Source organism: Mesoplodon densirostris, chromosome 6 (assembly GCF_025265405.1).
Source record: "Mesoplodon densirostris isolate mMesDen1 chromosome 6, mMesDen1 primary haplotype, whole genome shotgun sequence".
Taxonomy (NCBI): domain Eukaryota; kingdom Metazoa; phylum Chordata; class Mammalia; order Artiodactyla; family Ziphiidae; genus Mesoplodon; species Mesoplodon densirostris.
The window spans coordinates 38,955,007-38,976,304 of NC_082666.1; the positions used below are offsets into that span (position 1 = coordinate 38,955,007).

Sequence of the window (21,298 nt, forward strand, 5' to 3'; positions counted from 1 at the left end):
GTACAATTTCATTCTTTTGCATGTAGAATTCCAGTTATCTCAGAGCTATTTGTTGAAGAGCTATTCTTTCCTCATTGCATGTTCCTGGCACCCTTGTTGAAAATCAGTTGGCCATAGGATAAGGGTTAATGTCTTGATTCTCATTTTGTTTCATTGGCCTATGTCTTTCCTTATGCCAGTACTGCACTGTCTTAATTGCCATTGCTTTGCAGTAAATTTTGTAATAGGGAAGTGTGAGTCATGCTTTGTTCTTTTAAAATATTGTTTTGTCTACTTGGAGCCTCTTGCAATTCCATGAGTAGAGGATTGCTTTTTCCATTTCTGCAAAAAAGGTCTTTGGGATTTTAATAGGGATTGCACTAAGTCTGTATATCACTTTGGGTAGCAGTGGTATCTTATATTAAGCCTTCCAGTCCTAGAAATGTATCCCATAAATTTTGATGTGTAGTGCTTTTATTTTCATTCGTGTCAAAGTATTTTCTAATTTCCTGTGTGATTTCTTCTTTGACCCATTGGCTGTTTAAGAGTGTTGTTTAATTTCCACCTATTTGTGAATTTTCCAGTTTTCTTTCTGTTATTGATTTATAGTTTCATTCCAAGTATGTCAAAGAAGATGCTTTGGATGATTTCAATCTTTTAAAATTTATTGATTCTTGCTTTGGGCCCAACATATGGTCTATCTTGGGAAACGTTCCACGTGCACTTGAAAAAAATGGATATTTTGCTGTTTTTGTGTGGAATGTTCTTCATATTCTGTTAGGTGTAGTTGGTTTATAGTGTTGTTCAAGTCTTCTATATCTTTGTTGACCTAGTTGTCCTATCCATTAATTGAAAGTGAAAGTCTCCAGCTATTTTTGAGCTGTGTCTTTATTTTCAATTCTGCCAATTTTAGCTTCATACATATTGGGAGCTCTGTTGTTAGGTGTGCATGTGTTTATAATTGTTATCTCTTTTTCCATCCTTTCACTTTTAAACCTATTTATGTTTTTGGCTCTAAAGTGAGTTTCTTGTAGATAGCATATAGTTGGTTCATTAAAAAAAAAATCCATTCTGCCAATCTCTGCCTTTTGTTTGCAGAATTTAATCTATTTACATTTAAAGTGATTACTTACAAGGAAGAACTTCTCCCATTTTATTTGTTTTCTATAGTGTTATACCTATTTTGTTTATCAATTCTTCGATTACCGCCTTCTTTTGGGTTTGATTTTTTTGTAATGAACCATTTTCTTTCTTGTTTCCTTTTCTGTTTTTTTTTTTGAATTAATATCACCTTAGCACCAATAGTATACAAAAGTTCTGCTCCCATATATTTCTGTCCCTCCCTTTTTGTTATTGTTGTCATAATTACATCTTATATTGTGTTCCCATTAACAAAGATTTATTATTTTTTAATACACTTGGCATTTGTCTTTTATATAGGAAAGAAAAGAAGAGTTATAAGCCCAAAGTGCAATACTTCTGGCTTATGTAGTTACCTGGTGTCGTTTATTTCTTTGTATGGCTTTGAGTTATTGTCTAGTGTCTTTTCATTTCTGCCTGAAGAACTAACTCCCTTTAGATTTATTGTAGGAAAGGTCTAGCAATGAAGTCTCTTAGCTTTTGTTTGTCTGGGAATGCTTAATTTCTTCATTTTTGAGTGATAGTTCTGTTGAATATAAGATTATTGTTTGATTTTTTTTTTCCTTTCAGCACTTTAAACATGTCATCCCACTGATTTGCATAGTTTCTCCTGAGAAATCAGCTGTTAATCCTACTGAGGACTGGTATGTGTGATAAACTGCTTCTTTCTTGCTGCTTTCAAGAGTCTCTCTTTGTCTTTGTCTTTTGATAGTTTGATTATATCTCCATGTATATCTCTCTTTGTGTTTATGCCATTATTTCTTCAAATATTCTTTCTGCCCTAGTCTCTCTTGCCTTATGGATCTCCAATTATGTGTGTGGGGGTATGCTTGCTTGATGCTGTGGTGTCCCCCAGAATTCGTGTGTTGAGATCCTGACCCCCGAAGATGGTGGTGTTAGGAGGTCTTTGGGAGGTGCTTAGGTCATGGGGGTGGAGCCCTCATGAATAGAATTAGTGCCTTTATGAAAGAGGCCCTGGAGAGCTCTCTTGCCCCTTTTGCCATGTGAGGACACAGCAAGAAGGCACTGGCTATGATCCAGGAAGTAGTCCCTAACCTGACCATGCCAGAACCTTCATCTTGGACTTTACAACTGCTAGAACTGTGGGAAATAAACTTTGGTTGTTTATAAGTTACCCAGTCTGTAGTATTTTGTTTTAGCAGCCCAAATGGACCCATAAGACACTTGATGTCCTACTGGTATCATAGGCCCTGTTCATTCTTTTCTCTTTCTGTTCCTCAGACTGGATAATTTCAGTTGACCTACCTTTAAATTTGCTGTTACTTTCCTCCTGACCGTTCAAATCTGCCATTAAGACTCTAGTGAATTTTTTTCATTTTGGTTTTTGTATTTTTTAGTTTCAGAATTTCTATTTTTAAAAATAATTTGTGGGGCTTCCCTCGTGGCACAGTGGTTAGAGCCCGCCTGCCGATGCAGGGGACATGGGTTCGTGCCCCGGTCCGGGAAGATCCCACATGCCACGGAGCGGCTAGGCCCGTAAGCCATGGCCGCTGAGCCTGCGTGTCTGGAGCCGGTGCTCCGCAATGGGAGAGGACACAACAGTGAGAGGCCCGCGTAACGCAAAAAAAAGAAAATAATAATAATAATTTGTGGGCTTCCCTGGTGGCGCATTGGTTGAGAGTCCGCCTGCTGATGCAGGGGACACGGATTCATGCCCTGGTCTGGGAAGATCCCACATGCCGCGGAGCAGTTGGGCCCGTGAGCCATGGCCGCTGAGCCTGCACGTCCGGAGCCTGTGCTCCGCAATGGGAGAGGCCACAAAAGTGAGAAGCCCGTGTACTGCAAGAAAAAAAAAAAATAATAATAATTTGATTCTTTTTTAACATTCTCAGTTTGTTGAAACAGTGTTCTCCTGGTTTTCTTTTGTTCTTTGTCCATGGTTTCCATTACCTCTTTCAGCATATTTAAGACAGTTTAAAATCTTTGTCTAGTAATTCCAATGTCTGCTTCCTCATAGCAGAAATTAACTCCTATGTATTGGAGTTAATATTTTTGTTTTTTGCATGCTTTGTAATATTTTGTTGAAAACTGGGTGTTTTGAATATTATAAAGTAGTAACTCTGGAAATCAGATTCTCCTTTCTCCTCAGAGTTTGTTTTAGTTGTGTGCTGTGGTTTGTAGTTGCTTGGTGACTTTTCTAAACTGTTTTTGTAAACTCTATTCTTTATTGTGTTTGTTCTTTAAAGTCTGTTTCTTTAGCTTTAGTCAGCTCATATTTTGAGAGAGATCTTGAATGCCAAAAGAAAAACCCTCAAGAAACAAAAACAGAAAAGAAAAGAAAGGGGGGGAAAAAAACCCTTCTAACTTTCCAGAATGGTCTGTGCTGTAGCTCTCCTGCTATACTTAGCCAGACTGTTTACAAGTCTGTCTTAGCCTTCATTTCTTGCTTGTGCTGAGCCTAAAGATCAGCCAGAGGTGAAAACTTATGTTCTCTTCAGGTCTTTTCTGAGTATGCTTCCTGCGCTGGGCAGGCAAGTGTGTGGCTTCCTAAATTCCTGTCTTTAGGATATGTGGGCACTTTACAGTGCCCTAATTTCCTGAGGAAATTCTCTCCCCAACTTTTCCTCCCAGGCTTTTTGTGTGTCTGTGTGCCTTAGTTGAAATCTTTTCCCCCAGGTGGCAGCAAGTTGTTATTGGCCTTACAAGGTTTTTGAGAGATGCCCTCTGTGTAGCCACTTTTCTGCCCAGAGAGAGTTCTAAGTTAGCAAAACAAAGACAAGCATCTTGTGTCAGACCTTCAGGTAGCCCCCAGGCTGGGCAAAACAGACAAACAAAATTCTTTCAGAGTAAAGTCTTCTCTCTTCTTTCTTGAACCAGGGACAAGATTCCTACACTAAGAATGAAGGCAGTAATCTTCAAACACCACTGAGTGAAGGGGTGGGGCAAGGGTTGTAAAAATTACTGCAAAGCTTTCCTACTGTGTTACGTTCCTTGTTTCTTGATTCATTGTTCTCTGAGTTGCTGTAAATTTCTCATCATTTTCTGGAGTTGTGACAAAGCTGATCCTGAACAGTTTTTGCTCGACTTCTTAGTGATCTTTGGAGGGGTGGGCACTTGGAACTACCTACTCTGCCATTTCACTGATGTCACTCAAGAAAGGTTTCAAAAAATTATTTACAGTTATACCTTTGAGATATTGAGGGTTCAGTCCCAGACTGCTAGTCACACAAGCTTTTGTTTCCCAGTGAATAAAAAGTTATGTTTACACTATACTGTAGTCTCTTAAGTGTGCAATAGCATTATGTCTAAAAATTACCTCAATTAAAATACACTTTTAAAAAATTTTTCTAAAAAATGCTAATCACTATCTGACAACACAGGGTTGCCACAAACCTTCAATTTGTAAAAAACGCAGTATTTGCAAAATGCAATAAAGTGAAGCGTAATAGAGACTCTGGGAGGGCTCCTGCCAAGGAGTACTTCTCAGAACTTCTGCTGCCAGTGTCCTTGTCCCCACGGTGAGCTACAGCCACCCGCCGCCTCTGCAGGAGACCCTCCAACACTAGCAGAAAGAAGTAAGAACTTGATTATCTGGGCACGAGTCAGCTCTACCCAACACCAGTCCCTCCCATCAGGGAACTTGCACAAGCCTCTTAGATAGGCTCAGCCACCATAGGGCAGACAGCAGAAGCAAGAAGAACTACAATCCTGCAGCCTGTGAAACAAAAACCACATTCACAGAAAGATAGATAAGATGAAAAGGCAGAGGGCTATGTACCAGATAAAGGAACAAGATAAAACCCCAACTAAATGAAGTTGAGATAGGCAACCTTCCAGGAAAAGAATTCAGAATAATGATAGTGAAGATGATATGGGACCTCGGAAAAAGAATGGAGGCAAAGATTGAGAAGATGCAAAAACTGTTTAAAAAAGACCTAGAAGAATTAAAGAACAAACAAACAGAGATGAACAATACAATAACTGAAATGAAAACTACACTAAAAAGGAATGAATAGCAGAATAACTGAGGCAGAAGAAAGGATAAGTGACCTGGAAGACAGAATGGTGTAATTCACTGCTGCGGAACAGAATAAAGAAAAAAGAATGAAAAGAAATGAAGACAGCCTAAGTGACCTCTGGGACAACATTAAACACAACAACATTAGCATTATAGGGGTCCCAGAAGGAGAAGAGAGAGAGAAAGGACCAGTGAAAATATTTGAAGAGGTTATAGTCGAAAATTTCCCTAAAATGGGAAAGGAAATAGCCACCCAAGTCCAGGAAGCGCAGTGAGTCCCATACAGGATAAACCCAAGGAGAAACATGCCGAGACACATAGTAATCAAACTGTCAAAAATTAAAGACAAAGAAAAATTATTAAAAGCAGCAAGGGGAAAACAACAAATAACATACAAGGGAACTCCCATAAGTTTAACAGCTGATTTCTCAGCAGAAATTCTACAAGCCAGAAGGAAGTGGCATGATATACTTAAAGTGATGAAAGGGAAGAACCTACAACCAAGATTCCTCTAGCTGGCAAGGGTCTCATTCAGATTCGATGGAGAAATCACAAGGTTTACAGGCAAGCAAAATCTAAGAGAATTCAGCACCACCAAACCAGCTCTACAACAAATGCTAAAGGAACTTCTCTAAGTGGGAAGCACAAGAGAAGAAAAGGACCTACAAAAACAAACCCAAAACAATTAAGAAAATGGTCACAGGAGCATACATATTGATAATTACCTTAAACGTGAATGGATTAAATGCTCCATAGGGACACATACAGACTGAAAGTGAGGGGATGGAAAAAGATATTCCATGCGAACGGAAATCAGAAGAAAGCTGGAGTAGCAATACTCATATCAGATAAAATAGACTTTAAAATAAAGAATGTTACAAGAGACAAGGAAGGACACTACATAATGATCAAGGGATCAATCCAAGAAGAAGATATAATGATTATATATATATATCCACCCAACATAGGAGGACCTCAATACATAAGGCAACTGCTAACAGCTCTAAAATACGAAATCGACAGTAACACAATAATAGTGGGGGACTTTAACACCTCATTTACACCAATGGACAGATCATCCAGACAGAAAATTAATAAGGACACACAAGCTTTAAATGACACAATAGACCCAATAGATTTAACTGCTATTTATAGGACATTCCATCCAAAAACAGCAGATTACACTTTCTTCTCAAGTGCGCATGGAACATTCTACAGGATAGATCACATCTTGGGTCACAAATCAAGCCACAGTAAATTTAAGAAAAATGAAAGCATATCAAGCATCTTTTCTGACCAGAGCGCTATGAGATTAGAAATCAATTACAGGGAAAAAAACGTAAAAAACACAAACATATGGAGGCTAAACAATATGTTACTAAATAACCAAGAGATCACTGAAGAAATCAAAGAGGAAATCAAAAAATACCTAGAGACAAATGACAATGAAAACACGATGATCCAAAACCTATGGGATGCAGCAAAAGCAGTTCTAAGAGGGAAGTTTATAGCTATACAAGCCTACCTCAAGAAACAAGAAAAATCTCAAATAAACAATCTAACCTTGCACCTAAAGGAACTAGAGAAAGAAGAACAAACAAAACCCAAAGTTAGCAGAAGGAAAGAAATCATAAAGATCAGAGCAGAAATAAATGAAATAGAAACAAAGAAAACAATAGCAAAGATCAATAAAACTAAAAGCTGGTACTTTGAGAAGATAAACAAAATTGATAAACCATTAGCCAGACTCATCAAGAAAAAGAAGGAGAGGACTCAAGTCAATAAAATTAGAAATGAAAAAGGAGAAGTTACAACAGACACTGCCGAAATACAAAGCATCCTAAGAGACTACTACAAGCAACTCTATGCCAATAAAATGGACACCCTGGGAGAAATGGACAAATTCTTAGAAAGGTTTAACCTTCCAAGACTGAACCTGGAAGAAATAGAAAATATGAATATACCAATCACAAGTAATGAAATTGAAACTGTGATGAAAAATCTTCCAACAAACAAAAGTCCAGGACCAGATGGCTTCACAGGTGAATTCTATCAAACATTTAGAGAAGAGCTAACACCTATCCTTCTCAAACTCTTCCAAAATATAGCAGAGGGAGGAACACATCCAAACTCATTCTATGAGGCCACCATCACCCTGATACCAAAATCAGACAAAGATACTACAAAAAAAGAAAATTGCAGACCAATATCACTGATGAACATAGATGCAAAAATCCTCAACAAAATACTAGCAAACAGAATCCAACAGCACATTAAAAGGATCATACACCATGTTCAAGTGGAATTTATCCCAGGGATGCAAGGATTCTTCAATATAAGTAAATCAATCAATGTTATACACCATATTAACAAATTGAAGAAGAAAAATCATATGACCATCTCAATAGATCCAGAAAAAGCTTTTGACAAAATTCGAGCCCCATTTATGGTAAAAACTCTCCAGAAAGTGGGCATAGAGGGAACCTACCTCAACATAATAAAGGCCATATATGACAAACCCACAGCCAACATCATTCTAAATGGTGAAAAACTGAAAGCATTTCCTCTAAGATCAGGAAGAAGACAAGGATGTCCACTCTCACCACTATTATTCAACATAGTTTTGGAATTCCTAGCCACGGAAATCAGAGAAGAAAAAGAAATAAAAGGAATACAAATCGGAAAAGAAGTAAAACTGTCACTGTTTGCCGATGACATGATACTATACATAGAGAATCCTAAAGATGCCACCAGAAAACTACTAGAGCTAATCAATGAATTTGGCAAAGTTGCAGGATACAAAATTAATGCACTGAAATCTCTTGCATTCCTATACACTAATGAGGAAAAATCTGAAAGAGAAATTAAGGAAACACTCCCATTTACCACTGCAATAAAAAGAATAAAATACCTAGGAATAGACCTACCTAGGGAGACAAAAGACCTGTATGCAGAAAACTATAAGACATTGATGAAAGCAATTAAAGATGATACCAAGAGATGGAGAGATATACCATGTTCTTGGATTGGAAGAATCAATATTGTGAAAATGACTACACTACCCAAAGGAATGTACAGATTCAATGCAATCCCTATCAAATTACCAATGACATGTTTTTTGGAAGTAGAGCAAAAAATCTTAAAATTTGTATGGAGACACAAAAGACCCTAAATAGCCAAAGTAGTCTTGAGGGAAAATAACGGAGCTGGAGGAATCAGACTCCCTGACTTCAGACTATAGTAGAAGGCTACAGTAATCAAGACAATATGGTACTGGCACAAAACCAGAAACACAGATCAGTGGAACAAGATAGAAAGCCCAGAGATAAACCCACGCACCTATGGTCAACTAATATATGACAAAGGAAGCAAGAATATACAATGGAGAAAAGACAGTCTCTTCAATAAGTGGTGCTGGGAAAACTGGACAGCTATATTTAAAAGAATAAAATTAGAAAACTCCCTAACACCATACACAAAAATAAATCAAAATGGATTTGAGACCTAAATATAAGACCGGACACTATAAAACTCTTAGAGAAAAACATAGGAAGAACACTCTTTGACATAAACCACAGCAAGATCTTTTTTGATCCACCTCCTAGAGTAATGGAAATAAAAAAATAAATAAATAAACAAATGGGACCTAATGAAACTTCAAAGCTTTTGCACAGCAAAGGAAACCATAAACAAGACGAAAAGACAACCCTCAGAATGGGAGAAAATATTTGCAAACGTATCAACGGACAAAGGATTAATCTCCAAAATATATAAACAGCTCATGCAGCTCAATATTAAAAAACAAACAACCCAATCCGAAAATGGGCAGAAGACCTAAATAGATCTTTCTCCAAAGAAGACATACAGATGGCCATGAAGCACATGAAAAGCTGCACAACATCACTAATTATTAGAGAAATGCAAATCAAAACTACAATGAGGTATCACCTCACACCAGTTAGAATGGGCATCATCAGAAAATCTACAAACAAATGCTGGCGAGGATGTGGAGAAAAGGGAACCCTCTTGCACTGTTGTTGGGAATGTAAATTGATACAGCCACTATGGAGAACAGTATAGACGTTCCCTAAAAAACTAAAAACAGAATTACCATATGATCCAGTAATCCCACTACTGGGCATATACCCAGAGAAAAACATAACTCAAAAAGACACTTGCATGCCAGTGTTCATTGCAGCACTGTTTACAATAGCCAGATCATGGAAGCAACCTAAATGCCCATTGACAAACGAATGGATAAAGAAGATGTGGTACATATATACAATGGAATATAACTCAGCCATAAAAAGGAACGAAATTGGGTCATTTGTAGAGATGTGGATGGATCTAGAGACTGTCATACAGAGTGAAGTAAGTCAGAAAGAGAAAAACAAATATCATATATTAATGCCTATATATGGAACCTAGAAAAATGGTACAGATGAACCGGTTTGCAGCGCAGAAATTGAGACACAGATGTAGAGAACAAATGTATGAACACCAATGGGGGAAAGTGGTGGGGGGTGTGGGTTTGTGGTGTGGTGAATTGGGCGATTGGGATTAACATGTATACACTGATGTGTATAAAATTGATGACTAATAAGGACCTGCTGTATAAAAAAATAAATAAAATTCAAAAATTGAAAAAATAAGTGAAGCGTAATAAGTAAGGTATGCCTGTGTTATGATATTTTGTTTTAATGAGTGGAGTCCAAGAAATTATTTTAATGTTTATGCACATTGTTAACAGGATGGAATCCGACGTGGTAGACCCAGAGCAGATACTGTACGGGATTTAATAAATGAAGGAGAGCATTCGTCCAGCAGAATACGTTGTAACATCTGTAATAGGGTGTTTCCACGGGAGAAATCGCTCCAGGCTCACAAACGGACTCATACAGGTAAGTTGAGCAAATTTTAGAGAATGCCAAAAGTGATACTTAACTGAAAGCTGATTTGATGTTTGGGCCTATAAATTAATTTTTAGTTACCTTACATTTCCTTATTGTAAAGTTTTAAAAACAGGCACTGTGTAGTCAGCTTCTCTTTTGGTGGGGAGGGATAGTTTTCTGAACATTGATACCGTGTGATTTCCAAAGTTATCATGGTAATTAATGTAGTTGACACAGAAATGTTATTACTAAATTTGGTTCTATCCTTCTATGCACCCGAATTTTACTTGATATGCCCTGAAGTTGTCTGTATAATTGCTAAAACTGATTTGTAGGCCAAATCCTGTATCAGTTATAGTCAAATTTTTAATAGAATTTCTAGAGTCCTCAGGGTATTTGACCTAACTATTAAATCTAAGGTGAAGTATAATTTTTCAGAATTAAGTGTATTGTAGGTAGCTATCCCAAGACTATCATACATCTTTTTTTGTGTAGAGAAGTTATATTTGCATTTAAAATACCATAAAAATACCATATAGAGGGCTTCCCTGGTGGCGCAGTGGTTGAGAGTCCGCCTGCCGATGCAGGGGACGCGGGTCCGGGAAGATCCTACATGCCGCGGAGCGGCTGGGCCCGTGAGCCATGGCCGCTGAGCCTGTGCGTCCGGAGCCTGTGCTCTGCAACGGGAGAGGCTACAACAGTGAGAGGCCCGCGTACCGCAAAAAAAAAAAAAACCATATAGAGAGCAAAAAGATAATATAAAGAGGGCCTTGTTCTTTCCATAGATAAAGTTGGTCCCACCCAGAAGGAGCCATATGGTTCTAATAGTGATATCAAATAATTTACAGATGAGGAAACTGAGGCACAAAAACACCCAATTACCACTGACTTACAGCTTCTCATACCCTTAAGTCTAGAACTACACTGGCCAGTATAGTAGCACATGTGGCTGTTGAGCACTTGAAATGTGGCTAGTCTAAATTGAGATGAGCAGGATGTTTAAAATACACTTAGTATGAAAAAAAGAGAGTAAATGATATCTTTAATAATTTTTGATAATGATTACAAATTGAAATGATAGAATTTTAGATATATTGGATTAAATGAAGTATATTATCAATTAATTTCACCTGTTTCTTTTTACTTTGTTAATGTGGCTACCATAAGTGGTTCTCATTCTATTTCTGTTGGTCAGTATGGGTCTAGAACTTGGGCTTTTAACCCTTAGTCCCCTGTTTGTTCCACTATGTTTATGGTCATCACCTGTTTCTTTTTTCTTTCTGTTTTTGAAAAGATATATATATATATATATATATATTTTTTTTTTTTTTTTTTTTTTTTTTTTTTTTTTTTTCCGTACGCGGGCCTCTCACCGTTGTGGCCTCTTCTGTTGCGGAGCACAGGCTCCGGACGTGCAGGCTCAGCGGCCATGGCTCACGGGCCTAGCTGCTCCGCGGCATGTGGGATCCTCCCGGACCGGGGCACAAACCCGTGTCCCCTGCATCGGCAGGCGGACTCTCAACCACTGCACCACCAGGGAAGCCCGAAAAGATATATTTTAATGGTATGCTAGAATACAGTTTTCTTAGCTAAATCCCTGAAAAAGGGTAAAATTTTAATTTTGAATCATTATAAACTAAGTGGCCAAGATGTTTTGACTTTAGATTATTCAGTAAAACTATTACTGAATGAATATCTGATTTTGAGAATTTTTGTATTTTTTCAATCTACTTAGTCTGAAATAACCCCAAATAACTGGTACACAGCTGTAGAGTACATGTTGCTAGTGTGAAATCAGTTGCCAAGATTCAAGACCATGTGGCATAATAAGAAGGTGCCTGAGTCCCAGTCCGATCTACCACTAACCCATTGTGTGTCACCCAGTACTTCCAGGCTTACTACACTGTATGCCAGGGAACTGAGCCAAAGATCTCCATGCTGTAGTTAAGCTCTAATAGTATATGCTTTGTAAAAAGCTTTTGTCTTACTTTATCCTATGTTTATTAACTTGTGTCCAACTGTCACATTCGTTTAGTACATTTGTAAATAATGAGAAATTTAGGGAAGACTCATTACTGTTCTTTGAGTCATATGGGAAGAACCAGTATATAACTGTTAACCAAAGAATGTTTATTCGAGGAATAATAAGTTTAATTATGATTGAAAAACAACCTTTTTGAGTACCTTCTTTAGCCTAGCACTGTGTTGTATATAGGAATTGAAATGGAGTACAAGGTGTTACGCATCTTTGTATAAGGAGGGTACCATGATACATAAACAACATAGGACACTAAGTTAGTGAAGGGATATGTAGCTTAATATTTGGAGGTGGGGGTTGGGGGGTAGGGAGGAGTTTTACTGAGACTACAGGATTGGGAAGATTTGAATGGGCAGAAAAGATAGGGATTTCAAGGAGTAGAAGATGGGGAACTGCCTCATGGCTGGAATGAATCTCCAAGAGGGAAGTAAAGATAAACCCCACTCCCTAACCTAGTAGCTATAGTGCAGGTATTAGAGGACCATTTAAAAGTCAGCAGATAATTTTCAGTTGTTCAAGGAGTATAGTAGGGTTTGGGGTAATTTTAGAGGGTAGTTGCATGGCAGCTATTCTGGAAGTGCTGTGCAGGTCAGAGACTAGAGGCCTGCCAGGGTTCATTCTAGGTGGGAGGGGCTACCAGTCTGGCCAGGGGAGGTGGCAGTGGGAAGGCAGGAGTGGCAGACATGTTAAAGAATCAGCAAGAGCTAGTGATTTGGATTGTGGGGTGAAAATGTGGAATAAGTTGAAGATGATAACTTTAAGGATTTGAACCTGGGTACCTAAAAGCTCAACGCCTAAAGAAAATATTGGGCTTCCAAGTGGATAGATGGCTTCATATCATCTAAATGTTCCCTTAGCACTTCCACTTGCAGCTCTGCAGAGGCTGTGACATGTTTTATTGTTGTTTGCAGTCGTAACTTATATAAAGGTTGATTCTCTCTCCCTGCCCCTTCCCCTTCTCACCTTATTGTCTCAGAAATAATATATACCATCTGTCTACTAAGGTGAGAGACCCTATCTGTGTGACTATCCAGACTGTGGAAAAGCCTTCGTTCAAAGTGGACAGCTCAAAACCCATCAGCGTCTTCACACCGGAGAAAAACCTTTTGTTTGTTCAGAAAATGGTATGGTGTTAGGAGTTAAGTTTATGGAATAGCTAGTTGGGAGTTAAAAGTTAGAATATCTTTTGCTTGAATTTTGGGGAAGTGAGATTTTTGATAAAGATTTAATCAAACCTCATAAGTTTCCTTCCTTGTTAATTGTGATCCATGCTCGATTTCCAGGAAATGACTGATTTTTAAATATTCTTTTTAGGTGAAAATCTTAAAGGGCAATTAAAAATGCTATATCCAGTTGTATGCTGTAGAAAAATCTATACAAGTAAATACAGCCTTTAGAGTAGGCTTTTACTTTGGTTTTAAACTTTTTAACTGTTAAACTGAAAGAAGCACATTATTGTCGAAATTTTCAGTACAGGAGGAGCGGGGGTGGGGTGGATTTTACCAGCTCAACACTGCTGCTGTTGGTAATTTCATAGTTTCTTAAGCTGTTTTTCTTATGTACATTTTTACACAGTTACATTTGAAATCCAGTACAGTTTTGTTCTGTTGCTCCATGGTTTTCTTTTTTTTAAATAGATCTTTACTGGAGTATAATTGCTTCACAATACTGTGTTAGTTTCTGTTGTACACCAAAGTGAATCAGCCATATGTAAACATATGGCCCCATATCCCCTCCCTCTTGAACCTGCCTCCCACCCTCCCTATCCCACCCCTCTAGGTCATCGCAAAGCACTGAGCTGATCTCCCTGTGCAATGCTGCTGCTTCCCACTAGCTAACTATTTTACATTCAGTAGTATACATATGTTGATGCTACTCTCACTTCGTCCCAGCTTTCCCCTCCCATCCCGTGTCCTCAAGTCCATTCTTTATGTCTACATCTTTATTCCTGCCCTGCAACTAAGTTCATCAGTACCATTTTTTTTTTCGATTCCATATATATGCATTAGCATATGAACGATTGCCTCAATGTTAGTTATTAAATATTTAATTTGTTTTTTAAATTTGCTTGTTACCAACAAACATGAGGGGCATGTTTTCCTACTTAAACTTTTTTTTACCTTTGGGATGTTTTTTTATGATAGAGTCCAAGAATAAAATTCCTGGGTCAGAGATTTTGAACATTTTTATGACTTGTGCTAATAAATCACTTTCCAGTGGGGTTGAATGCATTTACATTGTGATGACCAAGGTGAAAGAACCGTCTTCACATTCCTCTCAGTGGCATTGATAATATCAGCTTAGGGTTATTTTTTTTTTCTCCTCAAGTTATAGAATGATAAATTTCATCATCTTAACTTATTTTTCTCGGATACAAGAGAAACTGAACATTTTCCATGTCCGCTGGATGTCCAGATTCTGATAACTGTTTCCTTCTGTGTTTTGAAGGCTGCCTAAGCAGATTCACCCATGCAAACCGCCACTGTCCGAAGCACCCTTATGCCAGGCTGAAGCGAGAGGAGCCCACAGATGCTCTCAGTAAGCCCCAGGCTGTGGACAACCAGGCTGCCGCCGAGTGGTTGGCAAAGTAAGGCTCTCTCTGGAGTCTACTGCAGAACACTGCCCAGTGTGGGGGTTGAAGTTGGGGACTTTGACAGTTCTTTCAGTTTAAATAAGTTGCTTTTCTACACATTTTATAAAATAACTTGAAATGGCACTTTGTTTCCTGAAACCACAGAATTGTTAGGAGTTTTATTTGGATCTGTGTGATAGAAAACTACTATATGATATTAATTAGTCTGAGTGCTCAGACCACAATTTATTTTAAAAGCAAGAGTTTACCCCATTTGAAAAGAATGTTTTTTATGTATTCTATTTCATTTGTCATTAATGCAGTCCCTCTTCATTTTCTTTACATTGGTTTTAGCTACGTGTTGATTATTAGAGGGATAGAGACTAGATGTTATTCTAAAGTAAAATTCCAAAAAGCACCCAGTTTAATTTTTTCTAATGGCAACAAGGGGACCAGTATAAAAACATTTCTCTAAGGATATTTTGATTTAAGGAGTCATCTATCACATACACACCAGCAGCAGCTGACTGCCGCTCCCCAGCTTCACTGGCTTCCTCTGTACTGAGGATAAAGTCTAGAATCCCTAATTGTGTTGCTGTGGCTCTGCCTCCCTCTAGCAACACAGCTGTCTCCAGCCACCCGGGCTCCTTGTCTCTCAACAGCACTATTGCTGTTGTTTCCAGGCCTTTGTGCTCACTTCCCTCTTCATTTAGCCACTCTGCTCGTTCTTCATTTCTTACTCAGGTTAAACACCACTTCAGGAAGTTCTTCCCTAACCTGCCCACTAACCCCCAAAACAAACAAGGTTAAATCCACTTAATAGATGCTTTTAAAACACATTGTATTTTCCCTCTCAAAACCTCCTTCACACATTTACTTGTTCAGTGGCTATCTTCCCTGCTGGATCGTAAGCTCCACAAGGGCAGGGAATATGTTTGTCCCGAGTACTGCATCACTTCCTTCCTCCCTCTTCCTCCTGCCTGGCCCCCACTGCCCCATTATATCTAATTTTGCCCAAGCCAGAAACTTATTAGTCATCCTTGTGTTTATCTTCTTTTTCTCCCATCTACTCAGTGACCAACCTATGGATTCTACTTCCTTAACAATTATCAAATTCAGCCACTTCAGTCTTCTCAATCCATTCTCCATGCTGCTGCCAGAGGAGTCTTTCTAAAATGCTAATATGATGCTCAATATTAAGTCTAAGTCCTTTATTATAGCATTCAAAGCCCTTCATTACCCAGTCCTTGCTGACCTTGCTAAGGTATTTTGCTATTTTGCTATTTTCCTTTTTTAGTTGTCCTTCAAGTCATACTGAACTGTTTGCATTTGTCTTTTTTTTTTTTTTTTTTTTTGCGGTACGCGGGCCTCTCACTGTTGTGGCCTCTCCCGTTGCGGAGCACAGGCTCCGGACGCGCAGGCTCAGCGGCCATGGCTCACGGGCCCAGCCGCTCCGCGGCATGTGGGATCCTCCCAGACCGGGGCACGAGCCTGCGTCCCCTGCATCGGCAGGCGGACTCTCAACCACTGCGCCACCAGGGAAGCCCTGCATTTGTCTTTTTATACTTCTGAGTATTTCCAAAACTTTTCTAGTTTGAGTAGTCTGGATTTCCTGAAATCTGGTAATTGTATTTTTTTTGGTATGTAATTTTAAAAACAGCTTTATTGAGGTATAATTGGCACACAATAAATTGTACATATTTAAAGTGTATAATCTGATGCGTTTTGACATATGTAGACACCTGTGAAACCATCACCAAAATCAAGATAGTGAACTTACCCATCACTTTCACAGGCTTCCTCATGTCTCTTTGTAATCCGTTGTCCCTGCATCTCCCTGCCCTCCTCCACCCCAAAGGACACTGACTGATCTGCTTTCTGTCACTATAGTTAGTTCACATTTTCTAGAGTTTTATACAAATGGAGTCATATAGTATGTACTTGTTCGTCTGGCTTCTTTCAACCAGCATAATTATTTTGAGAGTCATCATGTTGTTGAGTATATCTTTTCATTGCTGTGCAGTAATCTGTTATATGGATGCACCTCCATTTATTTATTAATTCACCTCTTGATGGGCCTTTATGTTGTTTTTGGCTATTACAAATAAAGCTGCTATGAACATGAATATACAAGTCTTTGAATGGACATTTTTGTAGGTAATGGTACTGTCATTTAAATATGCCTTTCTTTGGTTATCAAAAAAGGTGGAACATTTGTATTTTCTCTTGTGAATTATCAGTTGGCTACATAATAGAAAATGATGGTGCTCTTAAATTTTTGAGTAAGCTCTATGTGTTACACATATTAATCCATTTGTCCTATTTTGTGGGTTTAAACTTTCTCATAGTTAACTCTGTCAGCAGCCATCATTCCTCTGTGGATAGAATAAATGGGTTTCTAATGATTATTCTACTGTTTCTATATTTTATTCTAGTCCATTTCACATATGATCTTTAAGGCAGCTATAGTTTAATGACAAAAACACGTGACTAGAGAGTTGAGTATAAGACCCAGAACTGCCACTTGTTGATTTTGTTATTCTGAGCAAGTCCTTCAACTTCTTGAACTTGAATTTTTTCCTCTGTTATGGAAAAACATGTAATGTATGTGAAATCCCTTTATAACTTTATAAACTGAAACACAAAATAATACTGTAGGAAAGACCTCCCCTTTTTTTTTCTTTAAAGAAAAGTGAACATTTGAGAATGTTATATATACTGTATAAGTAATACGGATGCATTTCATATAGGTACTGGGAAACACGAGAGCAGCGTACTCCCACCTTGAAAGGAAAGCTGGTTCAGAAGGCAGATCAGGAGCAGCAGGACCCTCTGGAGTACCTTCAGTCTGACGAGGAGGACGATGAGAAGAGCGGTGCCCAGCGGCGTCTGCAGGAGCAGCGGGAGCGCCTGCACGGAGCCCTCGCTCTCATCGAGCTCGCAAACTTGACGGGAGCGCCGCTCCGCCAGTAGCCAGAACACTGACTCTTTCCACTGTACAAAAGTACTGCCCAGCGTACTTAAAAAGTAGATCCTTGGGCGTAAGCTAAGCACCTTATTTGCTTATCATAGGCTGCTATTCTGTAGAAATTTATGAAGAATGTCATTGCCCCAGAATATGGGGTGAGAGAGAATTGCACTTTTTTTATATGGTATTGGATTCCTTGTAAAGTTTAACATATTGTAAATATGGGACGTCTAGTACAGGGTAGAAAACTACATATTGTGGGAAGCTAGATTTTGCAAGTTTAATGCATTCATTGGAAGCAGTTCTCACAGGAAGCACTTTCTGAATAAGACACTTGTATGAAAAAAAAAAAAAGAATGGTACATGTAGCCAAAGAAGGTTTAAATAGATTATTTATAAGATCATTTTTAACAATGTATATTAGTATGTTTAACAATACTGTAAACACTGAAACAAGCAAGAAAGTATAAGATGTGTGTAAGATATATATTTTTAAATTGCAAAATAGTGTGCCTAATAAGACTAGAGAAATGGAAAACTGACTATTTCGGAAGACTTTCTAACTTACCGACTTTGGAAGAAAATAGGTATTTGAAGATCTTGGTAAGATGAACAGTTCAGAATTTTCAAAATTGGAGTAAAATCAGTCTTATTCTATCTTTCTGAGGCTTTACAACTCACTGTGATATTTAGGTTTGAAAGCACTCGGCACCCTTAGCTTGTTAACTTGGGACCTTTTGCACATTTCATGTTTCTCATTTGCTGAAATTGAATGATTAATCTTGCAAAGTCTAGGTAACTTGGTAATTGGTATTTTTTAAAAAATATTATGGGCCCTGTCATGAGATTTGGCAGTTGGATTTTTTTAATAAAAGGGACATCTACAGGGTTGTTTTGTAGTGAACTGTTTTAGATCCTTTGTTAGCAAACACTAAATTTAAATGTACTGCTTGTTTAGAATTATTAGCAAATGGAAGCCTCCTATTTATATTTTCAGTGCATAAAGCCACCTTCTTGCTTTACTTCAGAATAACATGCCAAGCTATTTTGTGTTCACTAAATTTAGCTATCAGTTAAACACTGCGGAAAATATTAGCGACTCAAATAAGTAGGCTTCTGGAATAGTTTTAACTGCAAGTGTGTTAACTTGTGTGGTGGTTTTAAATCATTTTTTCCAAAATAGATGAAGTTTTTAAACACCACTTTATGTACTGAAGCATGAATAGAAAAATCAAGAGCTGAGTAGTTCACCTCCTTTATGTAGGCATAAGCCTCCACCATTTTAACTTGTTTTAAGCAGAAACTAAATAACATCATAGCATGGTAATTTCATAGATTGCTTAACTGGAGTAAACTTCAGAATAAGAGAGGGAAATATGGGCTCTTCAGCGCCTTTTGTTTCTGTTTTGTATTGAAGTAGTAGCCTACAGATGTAGTTTAAACATTATCTAAAATGTAGGCTTCTTTATCTCAAAATCCCAACGTGTTGCAGTACACAGATAGTTTAAAATATGTAGCCATGGGGAAGGGGAGGTATGTAAATGTCTTGAAATGGAGCAAAAGTATGAAAGATGATAGTAACAAATAATGTGTATGATGAGGACATACTTTAAAAATGTAATTCCTCTGTACAGTAAATTACAAATCTTGAGGGATTGTGTTGTTTTTTTTTGTAATAAGAGAATTTATATTTGTAATGGTTTAAGAATTTTGTTTGTAATCCGGTATATAGAACTTTAACTTGGAGCACTTAATGAGCAAGTAAGAGAGACTATAGTATCTGAATTTTCTTGGGTTAGGTTTCAACATTTTTCTCTAGAATTTTTCCTCTCAAATATGACTTAAGTGAATTTAAAAAGCGTCGTCAGTCTTGGGAAATTTAAAATTTGGTGAATTTACCTAAAGAAGGAAGTGCAGTAAGAATTTAAAAAATACAAATACTTGCCAGTTCACAGATAATAAAATTTAAGGCCTTCAAAAGTAAGAGTTTTTGTTTGTTTATCCTGTCAGCTTTTGCCAACTATAATAGTTATATTCACAAACTTTTTATTTGTATAATTGGAAGTTTTAAGAAATTATTACAACTATTTACTATAGAAATATTTAAAATGTTCTTTTTTGATATAAGCTGTATACTTGGACAAAATACATTGGCATCTAAAATTTGAGGTGTGTTAACACTGCTTTTTGTTTTAAAAATGTGGTTTACATTCAGATTTTTGAAGTGTTTTATGCTTCATATGGCTAAGTTGTAGTTTGGCAGAGTTAACAGCATAAGAATAAACATGCTGTAATTTTAAAAGATGCTTTGAATAAAAACTTATTTTAATTTACAGTTTAAAGTACATGTTCATTCTTAAACCCTTTATAATTTGTTTTTCTTTTTAAAAATATAATAGCCATAATATAAAAATCTAAAGATGGAAAGAAATGTCAACTATAGCCATACATTCTCCCATCATTATTTTGGTGCATTTTATATTTCATTCCAGTCTCATTCCAGGCATCATTTTAGCATAGTTGGAACCATCATGTGGATTCCTTTTTCTTACTTTAAAGTTATGGCCTTTTAGAATATAGATATTCATTTAACTTCCTCATCTGTTTCATTATTACAGTGTTAAAAATACTGGTGTAAAAAAGTATTAAACTATTGCCAGCTCTATCCCAGGCTTTATATTAGGGTAATCAGCAACTGGGATTTCATTTCACTTGTATCCAGGATGTGTTGAATCTGGGGTCAAATCCATAGAATCCACTCAGGGCCTGATTACTTCTCTGAGTCAAGCAAATTTAATTTTTTTATTAGTTATTTTTGGTAGATCTTTAGTTGTTTACTTGCAATGGCAAGGTTCAGCCTGTCCAGGCTTTGTGCAAAAGAATTTCACAAGCAACTCTTTTGTGTGAGTTGTGGTTTAAACAAAGTAAGGATGAGATTTTGACAGTGACTTAAGTTCCTGGAAGTATGTATATAGAAGCAAATTAAATGCAAATATGATTAAGGCTGTCTTTAAAAGTGACTTTAAAATAGTCTTAGACTTCCCTGGTGGTCCAGTGGTTAAGACTCTGAGCTTCCAATGCAGGGGGCTCTGGTTGATCCCTGGTCTGGGAGCTAAGATCCTGCATGCTGTGCAGCATGTGTGTGTGGGGTGGGGTGGGGTGGGGTAGGGGGGGGGAGCGTGACTGTTTTGCAGCCAAAACTTATTTGGAGACTCACTGGAAACACAGTTGATCTTTTTGAGGAAATTAACCAAAATGACTTCCAAGTTCAGATTTTTGGGTTCAACTTGAATATGAATTTATTTTCTATTTTAAACAGTCTTATGTGTGTTTGTTCCTTTCCTGTTTTGGGTAATGTAGACTCTTCCTTTCTGGCTCTTTTAGTGCTAGTTATTTGTCAGAAGTTCTGCTTTAGTTCTTATCAGTACTGAAAATGTTTTTGGTTGTTCAGTGACTCCAAAAGAAAACCATTGCATGGCATCGATATAATTAGGCTCAAATATCTATTTAACTTGAAATCTTTAGCTTTTCTAAGAAGTTGAAATTTCAGATTTTTAAAATTAATTATTTAGAATGAAAATATGGGACATTTAATTGAAAAAATGCTAAAGCAGGTAGACTGGTCAGAGTAGGCAGTTCTGGGAGGCCCTCCTTCAGTTAACATGAACAACAACCCGATGTTTAGATGCACCCATGTAGAAAAGAAATGGGTAGGGGGAGAACCTGCCTT

The 21,298-nt window shown here is 37.6% G+C and overlaps 1 protein-coding gene across 1 annotated transcript in view; it reads left to right on the forward strand.

Annotated features, from left to right (window-relative positions):
- Window positions 1-19,584, forward strand: part of ZNF367 (zinc finger protein 367) — a 28,266-nt gene extending 8,682 nt beyond the window's left edge. Inside the window, exons 2-5 of the mRNA XM_060102238.1 lie at window positions 9,849-9,999; window positions 13,033-13,152; window positions 14,477-14,615; window positions 17,351-19,584. Coding sequence (XP_059958221.1) covers window positions 9,849-9,999; window positions 13,033-13,152; window positions 14,477-14,615; window positions 17,351-17,573 — 633 coding nt within the window. The 3' untranslated portion in view covers window positions 17,574-19,584. The remainder of the gene's footprint in view (window positions 1-9,848; window positions 10,000-13,032; window positions 13,153-14,476; window positions 14,616-17,350) is intronic.
- Window positions 19,585-21,298: the final 1,714 nt, after the last annotated feature.